Source organism: Mobula birostris, chromosome 10 (assembly GCF_030028105.1).
Source record: "Mobula birostris isolate sMobBir1 chromosome 10, sMobBir1.hap1, whole genome shotgun sequence".
In the NCBI taxonomy this organism is placed as follows: Eukaryota; Metazoa; Chordata; class Chondrichthyes; order Myliobatiformes; family Myliobatidae; genus Mobula; species Mobula birostris.
This window is the reverse complement of record NC_092379.1, coordinates 117,417,881-117,433,644: the sequence shown is the minus strand read 5'-3', so window position 1 is coordinate 117,433,644 and position 15,764 is coordinate 117,417,881. Positions and strand designations below refer to the sequence as shown.

Below are 15,764 nucleotides of genomic sequence, written 5' to 3'. Positions count from 1 at the left end.
AGAGGGTCCAGAGAAGTTTCATGACGATGTTCTTGAGATTGAAAAGGTTCACATACGAGGAGTGTTTGATGGTTCTGAGGCTGTACTCACTGGAGTTTAGAAGGATGGTGATGAATGAGGTTCTCATTGAAACCTACAGAATGTTGAAAGGTCTAGAGTGGATGTGGAGAGGATCTTTGCCAGAGTGGAGGGGCTTAGGACAAGAAGATACATCCTCAGAATAGAGGGGCATCCTTTTGGAATGGAGATGAGGAGGAACTTATTGGTGAATCTGTGGAATTCATTGCCTCAGATGGCTGTGGAGGTTAAGTTATTGTGTGTAGTTAAAGCTTGATTGATAAGTTCTTAATTACTAAGGTAATCAAAGATTACAGACTAGGAGAATGCAGAAGAATGGGGTTGAAAGGGAAGATAAATTAGCCACAATCGAATGGCATAGTTGAATAGCCTAATTCTGCTCCTATGTCTTAAGACCTTTACATTGTGTTGGGGAACAATAATACATTATATTGCAAACAGTCATGGGTCAGCACAGAACCTAGGCAGTACAGGCCCTTCAGCCTATGATGTTCTGACTTTTCAACCTACTCCAAGATCAATCTAGCACTCCCCTCTCACATAGCCCTCTAGGAGTCTTTTAAATATATACTTTTATATTGGTGCACTTGTAATGCTACCGTGACACTGTAATTTCTTTTGGGATCAATAATTGTTGCTCATGTATCTGCCTCTACCACCACCATCAGCGCCTATAGAATATGCCAAAGAGCGATTACTCCCTTCCTGTTTCTGACTTCCACTCACACTGGCTCAGCAGATAATCACATGATGTCCTCTCTTGCTGTAGCTGTGACACTATCCCTGCTTAGCAATCACACTTTCCCAACTCTTTCATCTCCCTGACTGTCACTTTGGAAACACCTAAGCCCTGGAACATCAAACAGCTATTCCTGCCCTTGTGATAGCCAAGTCTCTGTAATGGCCACCACATCATAGTTTCAAGTACAGCAGCCTCTTTCATGGCCACATAATCTCCTGTCTGTTCCTCTAACAGATGGGAGAAAATCTGAATTTGTGTGCTAAAAATGAAACTGAAGATAAAATGGGGAAGTTGGAGAATGTCAAAGAGCTGAAAACATTTAAGATAGTCGTCTTCAACAGAGTGCAGCAAAAGAATTGTTGCACTGGAAGGAAAGAACAAGTAAAACAAGTAAATGAAGATTCATGGATGAATAAAACCAAGGAAACTGAAGGCTAGGGAAAAGGATACACATTCAAGTATAAAGACTGGAGAGGAGTAAATGATGTGAGTTAGAACATTAAGGAATTAGAACGGAATTCAGAAGACAAAGGGGAACTACAAAGTTAATATATCAAAGAACACAAAAATACATTAAGATATTTTGCAAACAAACTAATAGGGTTGGGTTGGGAATAAGGCTATTAAAGTAATTCCAGAGTATTGGTAGAAATACTTAACTATTACTTTGCTTTGTTATTTACCAAAGAGATAGAACAAGTGGATATGATATTGGATTATCGAGCCCTATCATGTCTAATTTTTTTCCAACCCTCGGTTATAGATCAAGCCTTTTTGATATGGAAAGTGAAGGGTATAACATGTTTCCGTGATTTATTTCTGAATAACTGTTTCATGTCTTTTGAACAGTTATCTAATAAATATAATTTGCCCAGATCCCATTTTTTTTTTAGGTATTTACAAATAAGAAACTTTTTAAATACCATGCTGCCTACGTTTCCAATTTCACACTCTACTGTTAACATAGACAAAATTTTAGGTTTAAATATTTATCAGAAGGGATTAATAGAATTATTTATGATACAATTATGAAAATACAGCCAGGTATATCTGATAAAATTAAAAATGAATGGGAAAGGGAACTTCAACTTCGCCTAACTATAGAGAAATGGGAAAAAAATCTTTCAGTTAGTTAGCTCTTCCTCTATACAGGTTTCCCCCGCCATTCGAAGGTAGAGCGTTCCTATGAAACAGTTCGTAAGCCGGAATGTCGTAAAGCGAAGAAGTAATTACCATTTATTTATATGGGAAAATTTTGTGAGCGTTCGCAGACCCAAAAATAACCTACCAAATCATGCCAAATAACACATAAAACCTAAAATAACAGTAACATATAGTAAAAGCAGGAATGATATGATAAATACACAGCTTATATAAAGTAGAAATACTTTTCCACAATCATTGCCTGAACTGTTCTCCATAGCGAAAATCACATGCAAGCGCTGTCGGCAAAAACACGGCGCAAGCGTTCTCCAGTAACCTTTAAGCTATGAAGCTGCCAAAGTATACCAAATAACACGTAAAAGTACACAGCCGATATAAAGTAGAAATAATGTATGTACAGTGTAGTATCACTTACTGGAATTGGGAAAGCGCGGAGCACACTGATGATGGAGTGTTAGACTGAGTTGTCAGAGTTTGGGTGGTGCAGTGGTCCCCACCCTCCGGGCAGCGAACCAATACCGATCTGCGAAGCATGCAGCGGTAGCCGGGAGGCACACAGCACATCTTTAAGAAAAAAGCCGAAATAAACGTGCTAATTAATTAGGTGCCGCCCGGCATGTAATTGTCGGCTCAGATCAGTGCCGATTGCTGATTGCATCGCCTCTGATCTGGGCTGACAATTACGTGCCGGGTGGTACCTAATTAATTATCATGTTTATTTTGGCTTTTTTTCTTAAAGATGTGCTATGTGTCTCCCGGCTACTGCTGCATTCTCCGCGAATCGGTATCTGTCTGCGGCCTGGGTGTTGGGGTGGTGGGACACTGGGGTATCATCTCATCATCTGTTTCTATTAGAGCAGGCAGCTCATCTTCTCCTATGACTGCCCGCCTCGATGTCGAAGGTCAAGGTTCGTTGTCTGCTGTGGCTGATGTGGAAGGTTTGCTTGACTGCTGAGCCTCGCGCATTTTTCTATCATACAGTTTTTTGTAAGCACTCAAACCATCCCGCAAATATCCCCTAAACTGATGTACCCTTTCAAAATTAGTCACACTTTATCATTACTCATTCGGTTTCGATTGTTATCCTTTCTTCTTGCAATTGCATTAGCTCTTCATCTATCAGTTCTTGGTCATGGGATGCCAAAACCTCTTCAACATCATCTTCGTCAGCTTCCACAAGCCAAACTCACTTGATCCTTACTTCGCTCACCATGATCAAAACACTTAATTATGTCTAGTTTTATGCTAAGTGTAACACCCTTACGAGCTCTTTCAGGCTTTTCCGATACCATAGAACTCATCTTACAAACGGCAAGACACGTGTCTTCACAGACACGTGTTTAAGCAATGTTGGCGAGAATGCAGTTCCAAATCCGGGGGAGAGCGGTTGCTCAGGGCGCGCGCTGATTTTTTTCGCGCGCTGCTTTTTTCGTAACAGTGATAACACCTTCTGTTAGCGAAAACAGGGTACTAATGTAGGTCATTTGTAACAGTGAGGTTTCGTAAAGTGAACGTTCGAAAAGCAGGGGATACCTGTATGTGCTAAACATACGCTGATACAATTTAAGGTAGTACATAGGGCTCACATGTCTAACGATAAACTAGCTTGTTTTTTTTCCTATATAAATCCTATTTGTAACAAAAGTCACTCTGGGGTGGCTTCTCTGTCTCATATGTTCTGGTCCTGCCCTCTCTTGGAAAAATTTTGGAAAGATATTTTTGATATTATTTCAACATTTTTGCGTTTTGATTTACAACCTCATCCTATTCCAGCAATTTTTGTTTTGCCAGTGATGGAACATAGATCTCTATCCTCTTCAGCCTGACGGATGATCACATTTGTTACACTAATGGCCAGAAGATCCATTTTATTGAATTGGAAAGAGACCAACCCCTCTACTTCATTTCAAAAAGTTTCCCAAACTACATCATGTTTAAATTTAGAAAAAATCAGAAGCGTCATTTTTGATTCTTCGGTTAAATTTGAAGAGACTTGGAAGCCATTTATTCAACATTTTCGTATGATGTAGTTTGACTTTTTCTGAATCCTTTTTATTAACTTAGAATATATGAATAGAGGAGCGGAGTTGACGACAGTAATGAATGTATTTGATCTAATATATTGGTTCAGCCTTGTTTTGTTCTGTTTGCCTTTTTTTGGGTTTAGTCATTAGTTCTTTTATTTGTTTTTTTTCTGATAGTTTTGGGGTTTTACTTTGCAATATCCTTTCCTTTTTATTTTTTTTCCCATGATTAACTATATCAAGAGTTTGGAAATCTATTACACTTGTACTATTTGTAGTCTTTTTTTGTATATGTTTAATAACAATAAGGTAATTTCCATCTCTTTGTATCACTATTGTTATTATGTTTACGAACTTGAAAATTAATAGAAAGATTAAAAAAGAGAAGAAAGAAAGATATTGGATTATAAGATAACTAGTGTGAAAAGTGCACTCAATGAATAAATTCTTCTCGGGCTTCCAGCCAGGTACAGGTATTAATTATAACTTATGCTTCGAGGACAAACTCTGCCATCTTCTTCAGGGATGTTGCCTGGGTATGTCTAGTCCAGCGCTATTTAAACCCCCCATATACCGTCCATCCTGATTGATTAGTCCTTATCCAACCGGGTTTCTGTTCTCACTTCTTGCTTACAGTCAAATTCCAGTTCTTACTCAGAGCGAGACCTTCGACTTCGTTAAAAAAAATTTTTCCTCTAGTTTTATTTCAAAGGCTACCGTTACTAGGCGATCCGAAAAACCATTGACACAGCACAATAGTTTTGTGCCGTCGAAGTCGATCATATGGCCATTACAAGTGCATTCAAAATAAAGACGAGAGATATATCGAAATAAAATAATCAAAAGCAAATAGGATAAAACCTGAAGACACGGTTAAGCTGTAGACAGAGAGTGAGAGGGGAAAGAATTTAAATAAGTTGCCTCAAAGGCAATTCATTTACGTAATAGGTGGTGAGTACTGTTTATGGAATGTGGCCAGAGGAACTGGTTAAAGCAGGTTACATTGTATCACTTAGCAAGCACTTGGATAGGTACATGGACGGGCAGGCTTGGCAGGATATAGGCAGATGCAGGAAATTAAGACCAGCTGGGTAGGCACAATGGTTGGCATGGCCTGGTTGGGCAGAAAGTCCTATACCAATGTTGTGTTGTTCAGTGACCTGTGTAAAGTCCAAAGAGTTAATGCAACCTCCATACTTAAGAAATTATAAACTGGTTAGCTTAACGTTAGTGGTGTTAGAGCAATTTTTGAGTTTAGCACATTTGCATTTAGCAAATGGCTTCTCAGTCACCAGTCTTCACATCTGAATGTAAATTGCAGATTTAATTTAAATGAAGAATAGATTCCTAACAGCCATGAATCACAGACCAGACAAAGCTGATAAAAATTTATTTAGATATCTATGGTGTGGGTGCGAATCAGGAGATATGAGGTTTGTGTGCAGTTTCAAAGAAATCATTGTAAATATGGAATTGTCCTTCGATAGCACATTAAATTTTGAGTCGCATGTTGGGCCAGCTAGATGGTTCAGCTGAAAGCCTCTCCATATGATGCCTGCTGTACCTTTCTTGTCGAGTAAGGACGCTTCTTCATATCTACCAGTACTTTTCTCCAGTGACTTCATTCACACAACAACTTTTGGTGTCAGATGTGGGATACCTTCATGACCCATCATGCGGCCAGCGATTTTAGCAGTCTAAGTGGCTGAGTATTTTTAAAATTAGCACTCATTTGGATCTGCTTGGGTCGATGGCACACAGAAACATGAGGCATTGTGAGCACAGAGAGCTGAACTAGTAGATATAAAAGTAGTGTGTGCACGTGCATGTGTGTTTATGTAAGAGACAGAACTTTATGTGTTAATTTGGGACTACCAGTTGCGAGTGGTTGTTATTGAAGGTGCAAGATGCCATTGGGGGGGTGTGGGCTGGGTGCATGTATACTCATTTGGGGAGATGCATTTTAGCTTAAGTATTTTGTGGGCATGAGTGTGCCTGGTGTAACAGTTAGATTTAAGGGAATACAGCAGGCATCATGAGCTCAGGTGCTGAAAAGTGGAAGATTGAGGAGTACATACTCCACAGTTTTAAGCACGTGCTGTTCAACTGGTACCCATCATTTCCATTTTGTAGTACGGGAATTAGTATAGAGAGGTATTTCAGGGTGAGGTTTTACCCAGATCCTGTAGAGCTGTCAGGATGTCACCTATTGGGATCGAGAACCCTGATGATCCGAGCCAGCCCTTGACTCTGATTATGACCATTCGTAAGCCCTTCACTCCCAGGGAGAAACAGAGTACTTTGTCAGAGTTGTCCTCACTTAAAGTTGCATGTTGGAATTCAGAATTCTGGCACAAGCTTGAGGAAGTGGTTGAAATTCACCAGATGCACCCTAAAGCCTGACACGGGGTGGTAAAGCAAAGTGCCTGAGGAATATGGGAGATAGTATGGCCCAGGGGGTGAGGGGTGGTACATGGGTAAGTACTGTGAAGGCCAGGAATGAAGAAAGATATCGTTCTTTTAAAGGGGAGGTGAGAGTAACTGGGGAATGATAACTGCAATGAATCAAAGAGCTGATGAGACAGCCACAGGTTATGCAGAACATAAATATCGAGTGTATGAGGAGTATTCAGAGTTGGATGATCCAGGCAGGGATGACCCAGCATTCCTGAAAATGCTGAAGGAAGGCCTGAGCTCAGCCCAACAGGAATTATTATATTTAGTGATAGTGTTGGGGTCGACCTACTCTACGGTCATTTCGTGGGCCATTGAGATAGACCAAAGAAAGTGGAAGAGAAATTGTAAAGTGGCTATAGTGGATGCAGCTGCTGTGACATCACAGAGGGTTTGTTTTGTGTGCCAGCAGCTGGGGCACGTGGCAAGGAACTGCTGGAATAGACATGGGAAGACAAAGGAATTAGGACATGGTTATAGGCAATGTCCCAAAAGAGGAAAGAAAAACAGGTGAAAGGCACAGGAGATGCACGATCTCTCAGTCCATCAGTGTCCAGTCTGACCAGTCTGACTGTTGATCAGATTATAGAGCTGGTGAAGACGGCTTTCAGGTCAGAAAAAAATGTGACGGCGGCTCCCACTGCCAGCTCTGGTGATCCGTGGATGCACACAACAGCATTGTTAAGGTGATGGCAATGCGATTTGTTAGTGGATACAGGAGCGTCAGTATCGATAACTGACCTACCCTTGCCAACAACTGAGTTGTAGTTACTTGAAATCGGCAGGGTGCAACTTCCAGTGTATTTCTGGATCTGACTAAATACTGAGGGTACTATCATTGCACTATTTGAAGGGACGCAGGGGCCATTGTAGATTCAGGAAAGAGAGAAATAATATGGGCAAGCCAGGAGCAGTGAGCACAACATAGAACACAACATAGCCACACTGACAGTTCTTCAGGGTAAAGTGAAGGAACTAAAACACTAGGGGATACTCAGAGAGATTGTGTCAACTACTAACTCGCCTATATGGTCAGTAAAGAAATCTGATGGATCGTGTCAGTGAACAATAGACTATTCTGCCCTTAATATGACCATGCCAAGATTGTATTCCATAGCGACAAGCCTTACAATAATCCTGAATGGCCTGTCTCCAGAACAGAGATTTTTCCAGTCCTGGATTTCGCTAAGGGGTTTTGGGGGCTCCCCTTAGCACTTGAGTCCCAATACCAATTTGCCCTCATTCTGGGTGGGCATCAGTATACACAGGCCAGATTCACCCAGGGATTCCACAATAGTCCAGCCATTTTTCATAAGGTCATGGTGATGACTTTGGAAAAGCTCAGTCTAACTCTCTACCAGTTGACCATCTTACAATATGTAGAGGATCTACTAATCACTTCAGAAGATGAAGTAGGTCATTTAGGGGTGATAGCCAGTGTTTTAGACATACTGCAATTAGTCCACACAAGACTCAGATAGAAAAGCAAACTGGACAGTACCTAGGCTACACCATTTCCCAGGGGAGGAAGGACATGTCAGATGACGGACATTTGGCAATCAGTTCATGCCCCGCCCAATAAACATAAAGGGAGTGAGGAAGGTAATGGGTCTATTCAATTACTGCTGTAATTTCATACCAGGGTTCTCAGCACTAGTGGTCCCAATGCAAGGTATTATGATGCAGCGGTGGTGCAGGACCATGGGCACACAAGAAGGCTGAGAGCAGTCATCGACAGCAGCAGGGCACCTTGGGAGGCAGTTCACATCCCCAAAGATAAGTCAGTGACAATAGTTAGACATGTTGGAGTGAATCCCGCAAGCTCCCTCTTAACAGAGGGGGAGGCACATGAGTGCTCAATGGAAATAGAGCAGAAGGATGATATCAGTATGTAGGAAACCCCTCTGGAAGGGGAAGCGGAGGAAATTTTTATAGATGGGTCTCGAAGTTACATAAACAAGAAGCCACAGACTGAGTGACCCGTGGTGAAGGAAACAGGTGAAAATTAGCTTCGGGAGCACTGTCTTATGTTACTCAGCTCAGCTGGCGGAACAGGTGGTCCTGATAGACGCACTGCGCTACAGTGAAGGCAGACAAGCAAATATATATACAGACAGAGGGTATGCCTCTGGGATGGTGCATGATTATCTGATGGCATGGGCATGATGAGGATTTGTAACCTCAACAGGGGCAGGTATTCAGCTCGGGCATCTAAGACAACAACTGGAAGCAGTGAGTCTGCCAGCAGCGGTGACAGTAATTAAAGTAAAAGCTCACCAGAAAGGAGAGAGTAAGGATCAGAAAGGAAATGAGTGGGTAGACATCACTGTGAAGAAGGCAGCAGAGGAACGAGATGCAATTGAAATTGCAAGTGCGCAGGAAAAATGACAGAAGCCAGTTTAGTGAAATTATATGAAAAGATGGAGGCAGAAGAGGAGAAATGGAGGAGAAAAAGAGCAAACGAGGGACCAGATGGGAGCTGGACACACGAGGAGGCACCACCATGCATTAGGCAGATACTACTGGAGTTATGTCATGCGGTGATGCATCAGGGGAGGCAGAGCATGATCACAACCCTCTGGCAGGGCTGGTGGTGGCCAGGGATGGGCAGGGACGTTGAGAAATTCTGCCGCTGCTCTATCACTTGTGCCCAGGATAACCCTGTTAAGGGTATAAAGCTACCGCTGGCAAACCAGCAATAGCCGAGGGGGCGCTTGGAAAACACCCAGATGGACTTCACGGGGCCCTGGCCAAAAAGCAGGGGGAAAAGACACTATCTAGTAATTATGGATCTCTTCACCCAGTGGGTAGACACTTGCACCGCCAGCACCACTGCACAGATTCTAGTTCAGGAAATCCTCCCAAAGTGGACTGGGGATTCAGATCAGAAAGCACATTTCACAGGGAAAGTGATGAAAGAAATGTGCCGACTGTTAGGAGTTTGAGAGCAGTTCCATGTACCCTACCACCCTCAGAGTTCAGGAACAGTAGAGAGGATGAATTGAACAATTAAGAACACCTTAGCTAAAGCAGAGATGGGAAAGATGGATTGATGTCTTATCAGGAATCTTGAAAATGATTGTCAGCAACCCCAAACCTCTTGCTGGGTCTCAGCCACTACAAATTATTGATGAGGTGAGCAATGCAACTCCTTTAGGGGTAATTATAAGTTGCAGAGAGTTGCTCACAGGGATAGGATGACATAGTATGTGAAAGACCTTTGCAATCGGCCAGAATGGAAAGAGCCAACAGGTATATGAATGACAAACAAGAGAAAATCTGCAGTGGTACATGGGAATATCAGGTAACACAAATACAGGGAACTGAACTCGTAGATATAAATGTAGTGTGTGTGCGTGCATGTGTGTTTATGTAAGAGACAAAACTTTGTGTGTTTAACTTGGAGAGATGGAGCTACCAGTTACGAAGGGTTTTTATTGAAGTTTTAGGACACCAGTGATGCCTGCTGTATCTAGTTTTGTCGAATAAAGACACTGCTTCATATCTGCCAGTACTTTTCTTTGGTGACTTCATTCACACAAGTGGTAGGGAAACGGGTAAACTCCATTAAGGAGAGAGTAGAAGAACATTTAGAAACAATAATTATAAAACTGTCAGCAAGGATTTCAAAATGGTCGGCATTGCTTGACCAAGCTTATTTTTATTTTAAATCACTGGAGAGAATACCAAATATTAATGAAATAGGTATTATAAATCAAAAATGCCTACAGGCTTTTGATAATAAAAATAATATTGTGAATATTAATATAAATTTATTTTTCTTTTTGTATTTGCACAATTCCTTGTCTTTTGCATATTGGTTGTCACTGTCTATGTGCAGTTTTTCATAGATTCTATTGTGTTTCTTTGTATCTAATCTGAATGCCCACAAAAAAATTCTCAGGGTAGCATATGCTGCCCATAAAAAGTATTCACCCCCATTGGAAGTTTTCATGTTTTATTGTTTTGCATCATTGAATCACAGTGGATTCAATTTGGCTTTTTTGACACTGATCAACAGAAAAAGACTCTTTTGGGTCAAGGTGAAAACAAATCTCTACAAAGTGATCTAAATTAATTGCAAATATAAAACACAAAATAATTGGTTGCATAAATATTCACCCCCTGCAATTTGACACACCGAATCATCACTGGTGCAGCCAAATGGTTTTAGAAGTCATATAATTAGTCAAATGGAGATCTGATTTTGGAGACCTGAGTGCAGTCCAGGTGTTTCAATTGATTGTAGTAAAAATACACCTGTATCTAGAAGGTCCAACTGCTGGTGAGTCAGTATCCCGTCAAAAACTACACCATGAAGACAAAAGAACACTTTAAGCAACTCCGCAAAAAGGTTATTGAAAAGCACAAGTCAGGAGATGGATACAAGAACATTTCCAAGTCACTGAATATCCCTTGGAGTACAGTTAATTTAATCATCAAGAAATGGAAAGAACAGGGCACAGCTATAATTGACCCTAGAGCAGGCTGCCATCAAAAACTGAGTGACTGTGCAAGAAGGGGACTAGTGAGAGAGGCCACCAAGAGACCTATGACAACTCGGGAGGAGGTTCAAGCTTCAGTGGCTGAAATGGGAGAGACTGTTGCCCGGGTACTTCGCCAGTCGCAGCTTAATGGGAGAGTGGCAAAGTGAAAACCACTCTTGAAAAAAAAAACCTCACAATTCAGCTAGAATTTTCCAGAAGGCATGTGAAGTCAACTGGAAGAGTTTCTATGGTCTGATTAAACCAAAATCGAGTTTTTTGGCCATCAGACTAAACACTATGTTTGGCATCAGTCAGACAGCGCACATCATCCAAAACACACCATCCTATCATGAAGCATGGTGGTAGCTGCATTATGCTGTGGGGATGTTTCACTGCAGCAGGTCCTGGAAGGCTTGTGAAAGTAGAGGGTAAAATGAATGGAGCAAAATACTGTGAAATCCTGGAGGAAAACCTGATGCAATCTGCAAGAGAACTGCGACTTGGGGAAAAATATGTTTTCCAGCAAGACAATGACCCTAAGCCTAAAGCCAATGCTACACAGGAATGGCTTAAAAACAGCAAAGTTAATGTCCAGGAGTAGCCAGAGTCTAGGCCTCAATCTAATTGATACTTTGTGGCTGTTCACTCATGATCCCCATGCAATCTGATAGAGCTTGAGCAGTTTTTGTAAAGAAGAATGGGGAAAAATTGCAGTTTCCAGATGTGCAAAATGATGGAGACATACCACACAGACTCAAGGCTGTAATTGCTGACAAAGGTGCATCTACTAAATACTGACTTGAAAAGGGTGAGTAATTATGCAATCAATTATTTTGTGTTAATAATTGTAATAAATTTGAAACAATTTGCTTTCACTTTGATACGAAGGAGTCTTTTCTGTTGATCAGTGTCAAAAAAGCCAAGTTAAATCCATTGTGATTTGATGCTGTAAAACAATAAAACATGAAAACTTCCAGTGGGAGATGGGAACTGTATATACTTTGATAATAAGTTTACTTTGAACTTTGATGCAGTACCCTATAATAGACTAATGAATGAAGTCAGGGGAATTAAAGTCAGTGAAAAGTTGCAGAATAGATTGATAGTGGTTTCTGGAGAGATAGCTGGAGTAAAGGATAGCTATTTACAGTGAAAGAATTTTGGCAGCGACGTTCTAGAAAGTTTCATTCTGAGATCACTGTTGTTCACAAATTATATTGATGATCAAGACTTCAGAATAAAGAAAAAAAACATTCTGAATTTACGGATGATACCAAAGTAGAGAAGGGAAGGTCAATCAATTGTGAAGAAGATTGGCACAAATTACTGGTGGGCATTAATAAATATGCAGAATGGGCAAATAGTTGGCAGTTGAAGGACACTGTAGTACATTTTTGTAGGAAAAGACCTGTCACTTACAATTTGGAAGCTGTCAGGCTAAGTTGAATAGAGGATGAAGGAGAAATAGAATGATGTTGTGCCATAGTTTAGTGCAGCTATAGAAGCAGAAAGACAAGCACTAGGGTTTATTTCTAGATGACAACATTGAAAAGTAGGAAACTTAAACTAAACTTGTGTTGAACCCTTGTTACACCTCACTTGGAGAACTTTACTGCACACAGTTCTGGTCACTATACAAGAAGGATTATAGAGTCAATGGAGGAGTTGTAGAGAAGATTTAAGGATTTTATCAGAAGTGTGATGATATACACATCAGGCAGGATGAGAAAATAAAGCAGAGAATGACCTTGCAGAAATATTTAAAATGATGAAAGATTTAGATAAACTGAATGAAGATAAAATGTTTCCACTGGGGAAGAGCATAACTAGAGACCAGCAACAATCACAAAGTAATTCAATAAGGAAATCCAATGAGGAATCACCAAAGAATAGATTTAAATGGTAGATGCGGTGGAATTTGCAACCATAGTAAGTGGTTGAGGTGAATAATGTATTTACTTGGAGGCTGGCCAAGGAGGAAAGATGGTTTTGCAACCATAGGAAGTGGTTGAAGAGAATAATGCATTTACTTGGAGGCTGGCCAAGAAGGAAAGATGGTTAAGTTAACAAAATTATTAAAATTATTTTTCATTTTGTTCTTCCTTCTTTTTGTATTTGCACAGTTTGTTGCCTTTTGCACATTGGTTGTCTGTCCTGTTGGTGCAGATTTTCATCGATTCTATTATGTTATGAGTATGCCTGCAAGAAACTGAATCTCAAGGTTGTATATAGTGACATATATGTACTTCCATAATAAATTTACTTTCAACTTTGAACTTCAAAAATAACTGAGGAAAGCAAAGTGCAACAAAAATTTTGGCTGGGCTAACGGAGTTTTGTGTTGTTTTGAGTTCTATCCAACATACTTTCCTAGTGAATATTACTCAAAGACATGAAACATTAGTGCTTTACTGTTCTGGACATTTTACTGTGTGAAATGACTTCATTACTACCACAGAATAATAGACAGTGAACTCAAAAGACAGCAAATCGTTTGAAGCCCTTTCTGATGTTCCAACGTGATACAGAGTTAGGGGAAGTATTAGCAATGTTAACAGTAAAAGTAAGATAAATTTATCACTGGTCTAACATTAGTGGAAGACAATTGAATGTCACAGCTGAATTAAAATTTAATACATTTATAGCAATCTATACATTTGTTTAAGATTGGGTATAAATTGTGCAAGGAATGTAGGTGTAATTAAATAACAATATTAATCCCAAAAAATGTGATTAAAATACATCAAGTTGTCTTTATTCATCTTTTTCAATATTTAATGTCCAACTTGTATTCTCTAAATTTAAGCAATGGTTACAAAGCGAATTGTGTAAAAAAAAGTTTAAAGTCCACTTTTAAGCACAGCCAGTGTCCTTCACAAGTAAGTAGCGTGGATACGAAATTATAGGCTTACTGTCTCTATTGATACTGAGATGAAACTCCTCACTGTTGTGTGGCCTCAATTTTAGCTCAGCAATGGGTCAAGGTAATCAAGCAGCTTAGATTTATGTGATCATGTAGACCTTTGTTTCCCAATTCAGATTTGCTTATAGGACAACAGTTTTACTGACACCTGAACCAGTGAAACAAAAAATCTTCAAAATCTCATTTGGCAATGCGTGGACATGACAATCATAACATTTGCTCTGCAAATCACATTCATAACTGTATTTATGTAATGGGTTAAGGGTTAACACATACCAACTACAATGACAAATAGCTAAACAGGGCTGATAGTTGGTAATATAATAAAAGGCAGAAAGTGAACAGGAACTTCAAGTTGAGCCATTATTTGTTTAATCAAATATTTGTTTTATGACATTAATGGTGTACTATTTCCCAAATGTTCCTGTCATTGAAAGAACTCCAGGTTGAGCTTGGCTATAAAAGCATTCAACACTTCTGGCTAGAGGCAGGGAAGTGTTGACATACGATTGAAAACTTACTGTTCTGCACAAAAGCAACAAGATTAAGAAAAGAAGATAAGAGCAGGGGACTCCACGTTATTATCTGGGAAGTAATCAGAGCTGTAGTATCCCAGTATCATCTTACCTTCGATCAAAATGAATCCCCACTGAATGTAGAAGACCACTGCTGAGAACAATCTGAGGTACATCTTTACTCCAGCTGAAGATATTCCTGAATCGCTCTTCTTCATAGTGCCAGTTACACTGCTGTAACAATCCAAAGCAATCCAAATTATGCACTCAAAAAGTTCCAAAAGAGACAGGTGCTGCGTCCTTTCCTTACTCAGGTCTTGAGTTTCTCACTTGGTGAAACTTTCAATTTCCCACAGACTCTCAAATGTTTCATCATAACTCCACCACAAAGCAAATCCCAGTGAGGGAGAGGAACATTGTTTAAAGTTGCTTGGTTGCTTCCTATCTGACTGCACAGTGTAATGAAATGTGAGCTGAGTTTAGGTGGTGCTAGCCTGTTTCTCAGCCTGCAAATCCTTTATAGTGTAAAGCAACGGGAAGAAGCTACGTCAGCTTCTGCCAGAGGGAGCCCCTTACCGTCAGAACTCAAACAGCAGCAACACAAACTACTAGTTTTAAATACACTGCAGTAACATTTAGATGCTTTCATGGTATGACTCAAAGGTTTTCAATGTATGTGGTCAAGCCTATTTGTGTGATTTCTCAGGCTTTTTTTCCCTCTGTCCCTTCACAGACTTCTTTTAAAGAGACTAATACAGACCCTTAAATTTCAAGGTACAGTTGAAGTAGCTGAAAATAGAGGCACAGTATACCTTCTTACCCCGCTGTTATTCCCTTGTTTCCCCCCACTCACCCCAGTCTTTTCTCAATCATTCCTCTCCATTTACAGTCCAGTTCGACACACTTGTTTGTCATCTTTCACTTTTTGTTCAGCCATTTGAAAATTTTCTCTGTGCATGCCAATTCCTCAAATGCAAGTACAAGCTTCCTCCACCCATTAAATCAAAACCTTACAACAGCGTAGAATTTTGTCACTTAATGCTTACAAAGTAACAGAAAGAATGGAATATTTGCATTCAGAACACATTTTTTCACACTGTGGAAATATCTCATACCCTCATTTCATCTGAATGTTGTGTAAGTGTGGGATTTTAAATATACCAGTAATAATGGGTAAACAGCAATATTAAAATAAAACCTTGATTAATCTGACTTTAAAGTGATAATAATGGCTGGATACTGAGCGGACCCTGTTTTCTTTCAATAATGCCTGGAGAGAAAAGACAGATCTCTGCTTAATGTCTCATTCAAAGGCCAAGGTTCAGAACTGATATGGAGTCAAATCTACAGCCATATGAACCTGGAATGATATAACTC

At 40.1% G+C, this 15,764-nt stretch overlaps 1 protein-coding gene across 1 annotated transcript in view; it reads right to left on the bottom strand.

Annotated features, from left to right (window-relative positions):
• The window catches only part of kdrl (kinase insert domain receptor like), a 222,878-nt gene extending 207,908 nt beyond the window's left edge, over positions 1 to 14,970 (bottom strand). The window contains exon 1 of the mRNA XM_072270842.1: positions 14,500 to 14,970. Coding sequence (XP_072126943.1) covers positions 14,500 to 14,605 — 106 coding nt within the window. The 5' untranslated portion in view covers positions 14,606 to 14,970. The remainder of the gene's footprint in view (positions 1 to 14,499) is intronic.
• Between the last annotated feature and the right edge of the window lie 794 nt (positions 14,971 to 15,764).